Raw genomic sequence first — 14,567 nt, forward strand, 5'->3', positions numbered from 1 at the left:
GTTTACCTGATGTTTCCTGTACCTGATGTTTCGAGGCAGAGAGTGCTTTCAGCTCCAAAAAGATCTGAGGAGCCCCAAGGGCACACAGCACGTTGTAGTCACATTCCTCCCTCCTCAGACAAGAACAAGTGAGGTGTGTTCACCTGCCCCGAAATAGACCAGTCCAAAATACAAGGCCGACACCCAAATTTCTTCAAATACTTCAGTCCTGTGGAAAGAAGGGTGTCGTGCCCACAGCCAGATTCAGCTCACTCTGAACTTCTAATGCCAATGATGGTGAGGACCAACAGGTTTTATTTGCACTAACATTCTTAGAATCATAGAATCCTAGAACGGCTAGGGTTGGAAGGAACCTTAAAGACCACCCAGTTCCAACCCCCCACCACAGGCAGGGACACCTCCCACCAGACCAGGATGCCCAAAGCCCCATCCAGCCTGGCCTCAAACACTTCCAGGGATGGGGCATCCACAGCTTCTCTAGGCAACCTGTGCCAGCACCTCACCACCTCACAGTAAAGAATTTCTTCCATATGTCTAATCTAAATCTACTCTTTTATTTAGTTTAAAGCCACTGTGCCTTGTCCGGTTGCCACACTCCCTGATCAAGAGTCCCTTCCCATCTTTCTTTTAGGCCCCCTTTAGGTACTGAAAGGCTGGTATATAGTTCCCCAGCTCTCTCAGCCTGTCTTCATCAAAGCTGCTGAAAATGACCAGCATGCCTTGACTTTCGTAACGTTCAGAGGCTACAGCTATTGTGTGGCTGCAACTCTGAAGTTTGGTTCACTACACAAGTGGTGTCTAAAAATCACTGAACTCTCTAATGATTACAATGCTTCCTAGAGAAACACAAGAGAGAATGTAAGGTACTGGAGCTTCATTTCCAACTGGGTCACTCTATGCCCCAAGTCCTCATTGCAGACATACTGCAGAGAGACCTGCTGGCAGCATGCTTTACACAGCATCCTTGCTCTGGAACCCACTCTGCTTCTCAGTCCATAGCAATCCACATTTGCTAATCTTACAGGTAGCTGGACACTTCTTTTTCTTCGCAAAGCACTGAGTACATGATGACTCTAAGTCTACATATGTGTGCTGGAACTAAAGAAAAAATAAATAATTTAGTTGTTGACTTTTTTTTTTTTCCCGTGAGATTGTTCAGTGTGCATGGAAAGACTGATAAACTCCCAATGATTAATCCAAATTCACTGGCTACGATTTTCTAGTAGAGTGATTTCAATTCTTGGAGGTGTCAGGAAGTTCTAGATTAATTTTATTTTCTCTACACAGTTTTGTTTCCTTCCGAGTAATAATAACCACCCACAGAAGTCTGTTTTGTATGGAGGTGCTTGCTTACCGCAAGTCTCCTAATTTTCAAAAGTGACGATAACCTCTGTCACGCGAAGAAAAAGGTGTGTAGTTTTTTCCTTTAACCTATTCAGGTAAAATTCTGCATCTGTTTAAACATGAATTTTATGTATTCTGTTTCAGTACAAAATTTAATTTGGTAGTCAATATTTAAAAGACAGCATCCTCTGCTATTTACCAGAAAGGACAGAAAGGTCAAACTTATTTGGTCAAAAATATTTTCCGCATGGCTTTTACTCATAAAATGAAAATGAAAAAGCACGAAAACATAAGGGAAGACCTTGATTTCATCAGTCATAACGAAGAAAAGCAGGGGGAGGAAAAAGAAAAGAAATGCAGTTCTCAAATGAAAGACCTGCGGTTGACCTTGGCACAGGACCAAAAGCCCCATCTGCAGGTCCCACGCTGCCTTCATGTCACTGAGACCTCAATAGCCCTCGGAGCTGCGAGGTGGGATTTCTGGAGCAATGAGCACTTAGTGAAAGAAGCTGTGCCAGATACCCACCCCAGGGAACTGGCCTCTAGTTCGCTATTTGCCTCTGGATACGTGATTTATCCAAACATCACAGTATTACAGAAGCCTTTTTTCTGTGCACACATAGACTAAAAATTATGCATTCTGGTCACAACCAGTAAAAGTAAACGTCCAGCCAATTAGCATGGGAGTGTATACAGGAGGAGTTACCAACAGGTCTTCACAAGGGCTTTTAATCATTAAAATTTTGGGGTATAGCCAGAAGACTAAAACGTGTCCTTAAACACAAACCAGTGCCTGCTGATGCCTGGGCCTGCTCTTACAATTTTTTGATTCACAGCCCTGTGTTTCAAGCACTGAGCTGCAGGACACGCTGGGTGACCAGGGGAGGGGACCTTTCTGCTGCTGGTCTTCAGCAGAGCTGCACTGCCAGTAACCAACTCTCCTGGAGTATTTATTTTGCTAATAATTTAATTTGGGCATGTCGGGCAGCAACTTCAGCAATCACTTCAGACAGTTCCCTAGTTCATTTCTCAGAACTTTCCCAGTTAGTGAAGCACACCATATAATTTAAATGAATTAATCATTCCTATGAATGCTTACTACTATTCCTGTCACATACAATCCCATGCTAATTAGCAGGTATTTTACTGTTAATGATAACGACTAGAATATGTAATTTGCAGTCCATGTGTTGATATTTGCAGCTCCCATTGATTGCAATGTGATGTGTAGGCACTCTGTGCTTCCGTATTTAGGCAGCCCAACAGAGGTCACCTAAACTTCACATTGAAGAGCCTAACTTTAGCTTCTGTTTAGAAAGAGAAGCCAGCACTGATACTTTCCCTCCCAGAAATTTTCAGTGATCCTGGAGGTTTACATGGGCACAGGCAAGTTGTTGCACCCTCATCAGTTTGTAGGATGTGGTATCTTTGGAAAGGCAGCAAATCCAAACCGACCCCATGTCAGGTATGCAAGACAAGCACACAAACATTTTACAGTCAGGTAGTGTACTGTGCTGAGGCATACATGATGCAGCTAAAGGAACTCACCCCACTTTTGTGAGAGATCCAACTAGCTTGTACGCTGCTATCCACATCCGTGATTATGCATGTAACTTCAAATTCTTCCCCTTCTTTGAGAAGCTCATAGCTTTTGGATAAGGTAATGACCGGAAGAGCTTTGTGAACTGGAAAACAATTTATAAGTGCATTACTTTTCATTACCTTTGGAGTTTCCCAGAGGGGATAAAAATCAACAGTCATTAACTTTCCAATAAAATTTCAGGCCTCCAAGAGGTATCCAAATTTCTTTAACATATTACACAGTTGTTTCTTTACAACAAGTACATTTCAGCTTCAATCTCCCTTCAAATTAAACCCAAGGTTAGACAATACTTGTTAGAGCTTAGCAACTTGCGTGAATAAACTTGAAAATGTTGAACCATCAATGAGACAATGGGACATTCCATGACAGTGATTAAAATGTTGCACTCTATAACTGAAAACACAGCCAGGATCGGTCTCCAAAGAACCACAGCCTAACATTAATTGCATCTTTTAAATACAAAATAGAACAGCTGATGCAAAGTACTGTCTGACAGGTCCCTGACAGGCCTCTGGTAGACCCTCTTGGAAGGTCTTGGACAGGTAGGACAGGTACAGCTCAAGGCGTTCAGCACACCTGCCTCTGACAGCATCACAACCTTGGCCCACCATGAAGGTTCAGAGGCAAGGGTGGCTGGAGACGGGACCACGGACAACTTTGTCACCTGTCAGGTAGGTGATTACAAGCAGCCAGGATTATGACTGTTTTGAGAAGTACTGCAGACCTACTGCCCTGTGAGCTATCTGTACCCCTGTTGTGCTTTGGGGTGCCTTCTGACAAGTCAAGTACACTTGAGGCCTATGCATCTCTTATCTCAGAAAAGCTCTTCAGCTCTGGTGCTTCCACAGTTTTCTTCTCTGTTTTCTTAATCTTTTCCTTAAAATTTCCTCATTTGTGAGACTCCAGGCTTGTACCGGTAGAAGTGAACCTCCTACCAGTGCTTTTATGCAGGAAGACTCAATTTCAAACTGTGACTGCAGAAAATCAGATAAGGCATTCTAGACTCTCTTCCTGCCTCTGACACAGACTTTGTAGTTGTATTAAGCAAATTATATGAAACTTAGGAAAATGCCATGCTTTTCATCCATTCATATTTTAACAATAATGTTTTCCTCATGTTGCTGCAAGCGGCTATGGAAGGGAACAAAGAACCATGTTTGCTCTCTTCAGATATAAATGCCCACATAAAAATCACACCACAGCAGTGCCCAAGAGACATGAGGAAGCCAGTGCAGAATGCATGCTGTGTTCTCACCCACCAGCAACTTCTAAGGAAAAAAAAAAAAAAAAAAAAAAAGCCATAATGCCTCTCATTGTTTAGAGAAGGGCTGGACATAAGCACTCCCTGTGTTACAGTAACAGGGTGGTGTATGTTTGAGTACCCTGCACAGTTCTCTGTTTCATGGACCCTCTTCTGTCAATTCTGCACCAGAAGTTCAGGCTACGGGGTTTAAGTGCCATACTTCTGATTAGAAAAGCATTGCCTACAAAAGGTGAACACTTAAGTCTTCAGCTAAGGAGACAGTGGGGACTGGTACGGATTTAACACTACAACCCAGTTATTACAACAAATGACAACACCACAGTACTGCCTTACTGCTGGTGGCCCTCTGCAGATGCTTCCACTCAGTGCACACTTCCTCCCAGATGGAGAACATGGGCAGGCTGCCCAGGTCCTCCAGGCCACCTACTGCTACCCACCATCAGTGGGCTGCTGGCGATGGATGCCAAGTTAATGCCTTGTCGTCTGAAGTCACCATTTTATTAAGCAATGGTGACTTCTACAACAGGCTTCTACCCCATAAAAAATGAAATAGTCCAATAAGACAACTTGCATTCTCCTATGTCAGAGACATGACAGTTGTGTCAATCAACTGTTAAGCAGTTTCTTTCTTTGGCCATTCCTGAAAAAACAGTTGGAAAAAAACTTGTTACAGAACAAACACCAGAGACAGCAAGAATGGACTTGAATTTTTTTAGTTAAAGGAAAATGCCAGAGATGCCTGTACTGATTAAACTTTAGTTCTCTTCTCATTAATTAAAATTTCTTATTATTCATTAGAAGCCATTAAAATTCTCTCTGTTAGATTCCAAATCACCAGGAAGAAGACTTCTTCAATTTGCCATATCAAGCTGCAGACTTGAGTCGGCCACCGCTGCCAACCCTTTCCCATGACTGAGGAGCCCAGGACCGAGCAGGACACACCACCACAGACATGAAGAAGCAAACACCACTGTGTCACCTCCCTCACGAACATGAGGGTTGATACTTGTTGTGACTGACCATCACCCTGCTCCTAACTCCACATGTGAAAGGGGCCAGGGGGAACACACTGGATACCCCTCTGAAAGCACAAGGATGACTGCCGGGATCCCCACCTCACACTCCCCATTCAACAACTGCCACCCCAACGTGACACCTTGGCCAAACGACAGAAACACACTTGCAGGTACAGGTACAATGCAGCAAATATTGGCACAGGCGAGGGGCACTACCTCGCTAGGCCTCACTGCAACCCTGGCATCGCCCACACGTGCTAGAGGAGAAACGCTATCATCTGGAGCAAGGGATATTTAAGGAGCCCGAGAACTACTTGGAGAGTAAACTGTTGTACTTGCCCCTGAGGAAACACCGAGACAGTCTCTCCCTCTGCTTCTCTTGGGAGTATTTATAGAGCAGATTAACAACATGTTGTGTGATCACAGGCTCCAACCGTCCACACAAAGCCTGCCTGTACTGCACTGTGCAGGCTGGCATGGGGCTTCTCCTCTGTCCCAAACCCACCTACCACCCTGCCCTAGGGCACAAGGGCACATGAAGGTGAAATACAAGGCCTCACCAAGGTGTTCAGAGAGCTAAGTGGTGTATCTGGCTGCCCAGCCACATCACATTCCTCATTTGTACTGGGAGCACAGTTGCTGTTATGAACATCCTCACTCATAAAGATGGAGACAAATGATGACTCTGTGCTCCCCCAAGATCTGTCTCTCTGCTGAATCCCCCTTCTTCAATGTCATCTATCAGTTCTTCCTGCTGTCACTTGTGGGCAACAGGCATGTGAGTCACACATCCAAATATCCACTTTGCCTGCACAAGCCTGTCCAAACCTCAGGGCACTGGTTTGTTCCCCAGGTTTAACAGCACAACCAAAATTTCTTAAATGGTGAAAAGAACACCTGGAAATCACCTTAAACAGGAAACATGAGTAATTGTGGCCAAACCTGCCCCGCGTAGCCACAACCCAAGTATCATATGACAACCTGCACCCTCACACAACTTGCCCAGAACAAGCTTCCTAAGACCACCAGTTTTCTCTGGGCCGCCTACAGCAGTCGGAGGTGCCACAAAGTAATCCCTTGGTGCAGAAGAACATCTGAGTAGAAGATTCCAAAAGTCTCTAGATGAACCACCACCTCCAGCTTCCCTGTGGCAAGCTCAGGACACAAAGGAAGATTTCTCTTTGGAGCACTTCCCATCAATTCCTGTGAAGATGAAAATCAGGTGCTCTACAAGGGGGCAAAAATCCTGTGTTACCTGGCCTCACATTCAGGAAGATGTGCTCCGATATTTTCTCGACTCCGTTATGCTTTGCCAAGCACTGGTAGCAGCCCTTGAATGACCTCTGTACGTTCTTTATAATGATGCCTTTCTGTGGATTAGGAATGAATGTCATATTTTTGGGGAGAGGTTTGCCATCACATTTTCTCAGGGTGAAATTCGAAACATCTGGATCTGTCAGTGGGCACACCAGCAGGATGTCACTGTCTTCTTTTCCATAGATGAGAGAATCAACAAGGAAGAGAACATTTGGATCTGTGAAGGAACACAAAGACCTGTAAGAACAGCTGACATTGCAGTGGAAACTTCTGATAACCTTAACTCTGCAGCTGGGCACTTATTTCAAAGAAAGTTTTACATTTAGCCAGTAAAACTGAGTATTACCCAATTCATGTTTACTAAGAGACATTAACTTTTGTCTTAAAAGAGCATCACAACAGGAGATGTGCAGTAGCATTCAGTACCAGACACACTAAAGAATAATGTGCACTAAAAATAAACCTACTGTTTTTTTTTTTTTTTTACTGGGGGATGGATTTTTTTTTGCTTTGTGTAGTTCCAAACCCCCACCATCCACCCCCAACAACAGTAAACAGATTTTCACAGACCATTAAAAGTAATTTGCTTTTAGCTTGTGGCAGGGCTGTAAGGTTTCATGCCCACAGGAGAATTTTGAAGAAATTTATGAGCAAATGGAAGTTGAAAAGCACCAAAATTATGGTTTTCACTTCTGTAAAATACATAATCTAAATGAACACACATTGCTACTAGAGGAAGCACCAAACAATTTCTCTCTCTCTCTCTCTCTCTCTCCCCTCCCCAAAACCAGGGGTATTTTTAGCCTCTGTAGAAAAAGCTAGGCATAGAAACAGCATATCTGATTGAAAAATCATCATGTAATCTTTCACAAAATAACTTTTCTAAAGCATTTCATCTTGGCCAACCACAGTACACAAACATACAGTAATTTAAACACTTTTACAACCAATGTTGAAACCCATGATACCTGATGACCTTGAAACACTAAGAACCTGGCCATTAATAGCAAACACAAAAATAAGGGATGATGTGGTGACAAACACTCTGTAAAAGCATATTTCAGCTCCCATCTGCCCTCCCTACAAGGTAGTATGAATTAGAATTTTAGAAACAGTTTTCTTTCTTCTTGTAAAGAGGCCTTGAACAACTTTAGTTGCTAGAGATCAACAAATTATGACAACAGAGAAGACTGAGAAGTCTGTTAAGATGACAGATAATATGCATATGGTTTAAGACAAGGTATATCAGGCTGAATATGAAGCATGGGACATTTAGGTAGGGCATTAGGGAATGCTTTCTATCACAAAGGTTGTTCATCACAGAACAGAGAAGTTAGTATCTGGTTTCTAAGTGAGAGTGAGAAGTAGTTTTAGCCCTTTGAATACTGCTGCCCAGGAAGAAACCACAAACTAAAAACATAGAAAACTAAAGCATCAGTCTACAGCTAAAGAATGGAGACTACTAACAGAAACATAAGTGTAAAGTATGTCTGAGCAGACCTGAAGTGTGACATTTTGCACACAGATACACAGAGAAATACTACAAATAGCTGTCACTGCTAAGCTAGAAAACTGCATACTAGAAGAGCTCATCTAAATGTCCCTGGTCTCAGCAAGTTTACAGATTGGTTTCCTCACAGTCCAGTTCCTCCCCAACACAGACAAAGCCAAAGTATCTTCACTGTACAGAAAGCACAGCTCACTATGGAAAATATCAGAAGTTCTTGAAAATAGAAGAAAGGAACAAAGACCTGTTTCACCAACAGTTGAACCTGCAGGGAAGGCCTTGTTGGGGTAAGCAGAATCACTGAGGAGCTCTCCTCCCATCTTCCATCCCCCTCTGGAAGGGAAACGTCATGGTCAGAAGACATGGAAGGATTTGCCGTAGGGAATCCAGGCTCAAACAGGGCTGCTCATAGTCATGTTCTTTCCTTCACAGCTTCCCACCCCAGGTACACATTGGGAAGCACCTGCCTTTTGGGCATAATTCAGGTTCCCAGCACAAGTTGTGGAGGTGCTTGTCATTGCTCATGTCTGAAAAGACTTAAGATCAAGGGATTTTTCTCTCTTATGAAAGTGTCTGAACTAGCTTGATCTTCACTGAACTTATTTGGACAGGGACACAAACTGCTTCTGTAGATACAACACAGGCACTTTCTGCCAAAGCAGAAAGGTAAAAGAGGCACATGTCTAAAGTCTGTCAACACTGTGTCATCCTTGATCATAGGAACACAGAAAACTCATTGTTAGTAGATCAAAATCAGCATAAGAGATAAACGCCTGCCACCATTTTATGTGCTACTTGGGACTGTGTAGGACTGAGGCTTTCCTTCTGCAGCTTTACTTTTGGTCCTGTTTTCTCTTAATTCCCCGCTGTACAAGCAGAAACTGTGTGGGTGCTTGTGGCAACCTCACAAGCAGCTGTGCTCATGGCACTATTTTCAAGGAGTCATAAGATGTCACTGAAACACAGCTATAAAGGCTGCCCTATTAAAGGCCACCCTATTGCAAAATAATGGCCAACATCACAAACATTCATTTTACCGCCAAGAATCTGTCAAAGTGAAGCTTGCACATTTTTCACACAGTTAAGACAAAGAAGTTAACAACACACTGCATGAGGGCCACATAGCTTCTCTGATGTTTTGGTAATCATGCTCAGCAGGAGGATTGCCTGCTATCCTAAGGTGAAGGAGTCATTTGAGTAATGGAAGACACAAATGTACCTATGATCACAGCTGTCTCAGATAATTACCATGACCTTCAAGAAAACAGTTGTGGAAGATAAAGTCAACAATGTTTGTCAGGTATGGGTAAAATACATGCCAGATTTCCTTTGGTCATAGTCTCAAAGAAACACAAAAGGTCAAAAAAAATCATTCACGGTAGCTGCATGGCTATTTGGACAACTCAAGGGCTTTGCACTTTAAGCTGTGTGCTCATCTGATACCTTCCCTCAGGAAAATACTCCTCACTGTGCTGTGCTGGTATCTCCCCACCCTGGAGAATGACCTTGCAGTAATTCCTAAAGGACTGGTAGGGTTCAAGGGAAGCTCTCCGAGGCAACCCCTGCTGGATGAGGAATGCTATCTCCAAGAATGTGGAAGCTGTAGGACTTCTTTCCAACAACAGGGAAAAAAAGATCACCAGAACTATGTAAAGCAGAAGCAAAGCAACTGTCTTCCTTACAAAGGAAAAGGGAATGCCAGGCATGGTAAGCCGGAAGCTTGAGGACAGATGATGAAGCCACAGATTGGGAGTGAACAAAAGAACAGAAGAAATCTGAAGAACACACTGGACAAAAAGGAGGAATTAGGAAAATGTGTCATAGCAGAGGAATTTTTTTCCCCATCTAAGACATTTCTGAGCAGACACAAGGTAGATCAGGAGCTAGAGGCAGAGAAATCATTTGCTGCCTGCTATCCTAACCCTGAGAGCACAGCCTCAAAAAGCCAAATCCTATAGCTAACTGCCTCAATAAATCAAGAGCTTGGGGTCAAATGTTACATGACTCCATACTGATGGATGGCATTGAATTAAAAAAGACATTTCCGTACATGCTGCTTGTTTCCTTATGGTACAACTGACTCACACAACTGATTTAGGTCACTTGACTGGCTTCTACATAGAGAGCTCTGGTATAACATCTCACCACAAAACAACAAGGATGTAAAAAGAAACTAATCCAGAAATCTGCTCTGGTGAAAAAAACATTGCAAGAAAAGCTGGGAGTAAGTTTTCTTTCTGCTGGGCAAAGAAGAAGTTTTCTCCTATCAGCCTGTGCTCTTCCCTTGCGCCTCAAACATGTTTCCTCCCCCAACATTTATGCTCCTGTTATTTTGGGAGTGAGAAAGGATGGGGGAAGCAAAAATAAAGCATTGAGTAATAGTTACCTTTAACAAAAACATAAAAAGAGGTGACAATACTCCCTTTGCTTTTGCATATGTATCTGCCTATGTCTCTGACTGTCGCATTTTTGGTGTACCACTCTTTCTCATTGGAACTCCTAGTTTTTGCTGATGGGTCTGAGTTCTGGAAATTCCAAGTCACAGGTCCATCCTTGTTGCACTTCAGCCTTAATTCCTCCCCTTTATTCACAACCAGTGAAGATTCTTCATGAGGCAGTGAACCACCTAAAAAAAAACACACAAAAACACAAAATACAATGCCTGTCAATACAATGCTCTTTTTTTTTTTTTTCTGCAATGCAATTGTTATTTATAGTTATATACATGCAGTTAATATTGTTGGAGTTGTTTCTTAAAAGTACTAAGCTGCAATGGCACTCTGTGCAAGTATACAGCCACCTTTTGCCTTGCAAGACCTTCTGCACACATAGCAAATAACCACTGCAGATGGAAAATGGCCTTTAAAAAACCACTTGAAACTAGTTTCAGATGCACCAGTTTCTGCAATGGTTTGGCTTTTGAATGGGAACAGACCCAAGCTATTTAAAAATTAAATTCAAGAACATATGAGCCTGATTCTACATGGCAGCACTTTTAATCATTCTTTGTCATTTACTCAGTATGTTGCCAAGAACTAAACTTTCCTTGCTCAACAGTTATCTTTTTTTAACTGCTCTCCCGTACTCAGAAGCTCCACTCACACAGTTAGAAATGTCCAGTTTAACAAAGAAACCATCACATACTTTCCACACATCTTTTCTTGAGGTAGTAATTAAACTTTTTTTTTTTTCCAGAAAAAAAACGGGAAATATCCTTCAAGCTTCCATCCCAGCACTACCAAAACTTTGTCACCAAGGCACCGAGCTCCCAGTCACTAACACCAAAGTGAGCTGTTACCATCTCTTTCACTGAATATACCGTAACACAACTTTTTTAAGTTCTCAGGAAATAAAGTGGTGTAAAATTACCAGCTTCAATTCACAATTCCCAACCACTTCCCAGCTTACACAGTGTACTTGGAGAAAGAAGCACTTTCAGGCTTCTCTGGTTCCACTATTTACATCAGTCAAGCAGGGGCTTGCTGTTTTAGCGTATTACGATAGGAAAGTCTTAGTGAGCATACAAAATAGAGTTCATAGCTGAAAAAGCAGAAAAATTCTTACTATGAAGTACTTGCTTGAATATCAGAATGATGTACACAAGTACTGATGCAGTATTGAGGAACAGGCCCTTCCCCTTCCAGAGCTGCTCTTTTGTCCTACAAGCAACCCTTAGCTTGCAATGAGTGTCGTTAGCTAACGTCCCTCTCATGTGAAGCACAGCTGTGCATGACTGTACAACATCCACATCTAGAAGCAGAGTCACGCCACCGAAAACACTGTCTGCATTCAAAAACACTCTCTGGGCTAATTTCTGAGGCTGAATTTCTCTGCCCACACAGATGACAACAGACGCTCAAGCAAAACAATCGGATAATTAGCTGGGATGAGATTATGTAGTCCAGACTTAATTCACTTATCTCACAGCTTTAGTTGTTCTTAAGGTGCATACTGGAGTGAGACCAGGTCAGGTAACTGCTCCCCTTCCTGACAAACCCAGCATCTAGGACAGAGTGGGCTGCAAAGGATGGTCAGACCACCTGCACAGTCTAATTACTGTTTGTGGCCTGAGTTTTGCAGGGAGCCCTCATTCTCCCCCCCACCTTCCTCTGATTAAAATTCATTTATCAGTGGTCAACCCAACAGACAGTTATTTTTCCAGTGTCACCAGAAATTTTCCACATGAAGCCCACTAACCCTGCATATACATTTCCATGACTGAATGCATAAGCAAGCATCCTAGAAATAATAATTGACAAAAAAAAAAAAAGGCAGAAAAAATCACTTCTAATTTCAAACCTGCCACCTCAAAGAGCAGGTGTGAGCCTGTGGCATGGCAGCTCAGCCGAGGAGAAGAAAACTCCTGCATCTCAGGAGTGAAGGTCCCAGCCAGCAGTGGCTTAGCAGACAGGAGGGCAGAGGCAGACTGAGAGCAGGGCAGAGGCAAGGAGACCTATGATGTGCAAACGCCTCAGAGCAAAACAGCAAAAGTGCAGGGCTTTATACCCACTCTGGCACTAGGTCCTCAGGCTGCAGCTGTGAGGCAAACACCAGTGCTCTCCCAGTGCTCTCATGCCATGCAAGGGCAGCCCTCTGCCACAAGCACAAGGGGTGATGCTTGCAGAGGCCCAGTGTCACCCTGCTCCTAATGCCGCACATGAAAGGAGCCAGGGGGGAACCCACTGGACACCCCTCTGAAAGCACAAGGATGACCACTGGGATCCTCACCTCACACTCCCTGCTCAACAACCGCCACCCCAACGTGACACCTCGGCCACAGGGGCAGAGACACACTTGCAGTGACAGAAACAATGCAGCAAATGTCTGCACAGGCAAGGGACACTCCCGCATTAGGCCTCACTGCAGCCCCAGCATCGCCTGCTGTAACGCACCGTGCTGCCAGGCACCAGGCTTCTCCTCTTTCCCAAACCCACCTACTACCCTGCCCTGGGGCACATGAAGATGTAATGTAAGGCTTAATCGACGGGTTGGCAGAGGTAAGGGGCAGACCCAAGGCAAGCGGTACATTGACAAAAACCATAACCAACCTTCAAAAGGAGTGTGGATCTGTCTGAAACATACAGATCACTGTGATGTGCACGAATGCTGAGGGATACTGCAGCAACAAACCTGTCCCCTTCTGAAGACCAGCCCTTTAATCCTAACAATAACCATTACCTCGTGCCCCTCTAATGTGTGGCACAGTACGGCACAGTTGGACTTGACATGTGATGTCCATGTCTGAAAGAGGGAAACATTTCTCAAAAAACATCCCCACTTGCATTCAAGAAAATGAGTCTTCTCATTTCTGAGGCTGAATTTCCCTGCCCACACAGATAACAACAGATACTCAATAAAAACAATCAGATAATTTGCTGGGACAAGATTATGTAGTTCAGACTTAATTCACTTATCTCACAGCTTTAGTTGTTCTTCAAGTGGATTGAGACCAGGTCAGGTAACTGTTCCCCTTCCTGACAAATCCAGCAGTCAGGACACAGTGGGCAGAAAAGGATGGTCAAACAACCACAATCTAATTACTTTGTGGTTTGGGTTTTGGGGGAAGCCCCTGTCCGCTCCCCATCTCCCTCTGATTTATATTTGCTCACAACCTGACATGCAGTCCAACAGCGACTGTTTTTCCATTGCCACCAGAAATTTTCCACATAAGGCCCGCTAATCCTCTACATAAACTTACATGGCTGAATGCATAAACAAACATCCCAGAAATAGTAGTTGCCAGAAAGATTAAGAAAAACATCATTTTATATCGTTATGTGACATTTGTGACTCTTTTCCTTAGCATTCATCATACCATTCAGGTTAGGAGTTTAAATTGTGTAACATTTATTACAGACCATCTACCAAGTTGGTGGGTAGTTTTTACAGGTGGTAAACAACACAGCGGAGCATGACTCCATCCAGGGGCACAAGAAATGCATTACATACTGGAGCCAGGGAAAGAAAGGCAAAGATGGAATGAGCATACTGTGGCACCCCACAGCACAAGCTTCAATATTGCAGTTGAAGCCATTATGCACATTTCAAGACAATGTTTTTATGGTTCCTTTTACACAGCCTACAATTTCTCTGCCAAACAATTTACAAATTGATTTAATGCCTTGTGCAAAATTCCCACAGTCTAAAGTTTACCTGTCACCTTCTGAAACAAGGTGTCTTCAAGAAAAGGAAATATGGCAGTGTAAAGACAGCAGGTGGGAAAAGGAAGGACTACCAGATGTGTTTAGTGTTATACACCCAAATATCGCCTATCTTTAAAAGAAAATTAAAACAGTGCTTAGAGAGAAGGGAATGACTTTGTGTCTTCTTTTTGAAGGAATAATTAAATAGCAGAAATCTGAGAGTTTAACCACCAACTTGTAATCCAGTGTATTAATCCCCACAACATATGTCCATCTGCCATCTCTTGATCTCTTCACAGATTGTTAATGCCTCATGTCTGAGACTGCTCCATTTGTACTGCACCTGAAGTACCAGGGTGCTCTTCCAGGAACG

The 14,567-nt window shown here is 43.3% G+C and overlaps 1 protein-coding gene across 1 annotated transcript in view; it reads right to left on the reverse strand.

Annotated features, from left to right (window-relative positions):
* The window catches only part of KIT (KIT proto-oncogene, receptor tyrosine kinase), a 53,956-nt gene that overhangs the window by 25,879 nt on the left and 13,510 nt on the right, over positions 1–14,567 (reverse strand). Inside the window, exons 2-4 of the mRNA XM_035325407.1 lie at positions 10,438–10,677; positions 6,483–6,761; positions 2,893–3,029 (exon numbers count right to left, since the gene is read on the reverse strand). Of these exons, the coding sequence (XP_035181298.1) occupies positions 2,893–3,029; positions 6,483–6,761; positions 10,438–10,677 (656 nt within the window). The remainder of the gene's footprint in view (positions 1–2,892; positions 3,030–6,482; positions 6,762–10,437; positions 10,678–14,567) is intronic.

This window comes from Oxyura jamaicensis, chromosome 4 (assembly GCF_011077185.1).
Source record: "Oxyura jamaicensis isolate SHBP4307 breed ruddy duck chromosome 4, BPBGC_Ojam_1.0, whole genome shotgun sequence".
Taxonomy (NCBI): domain Eukaryota; kingdom Metazoa; phylum Chordata; class Aves; order Anseriformes; family Anatidae; genus Oxyura; species Oxyura jamaicensis.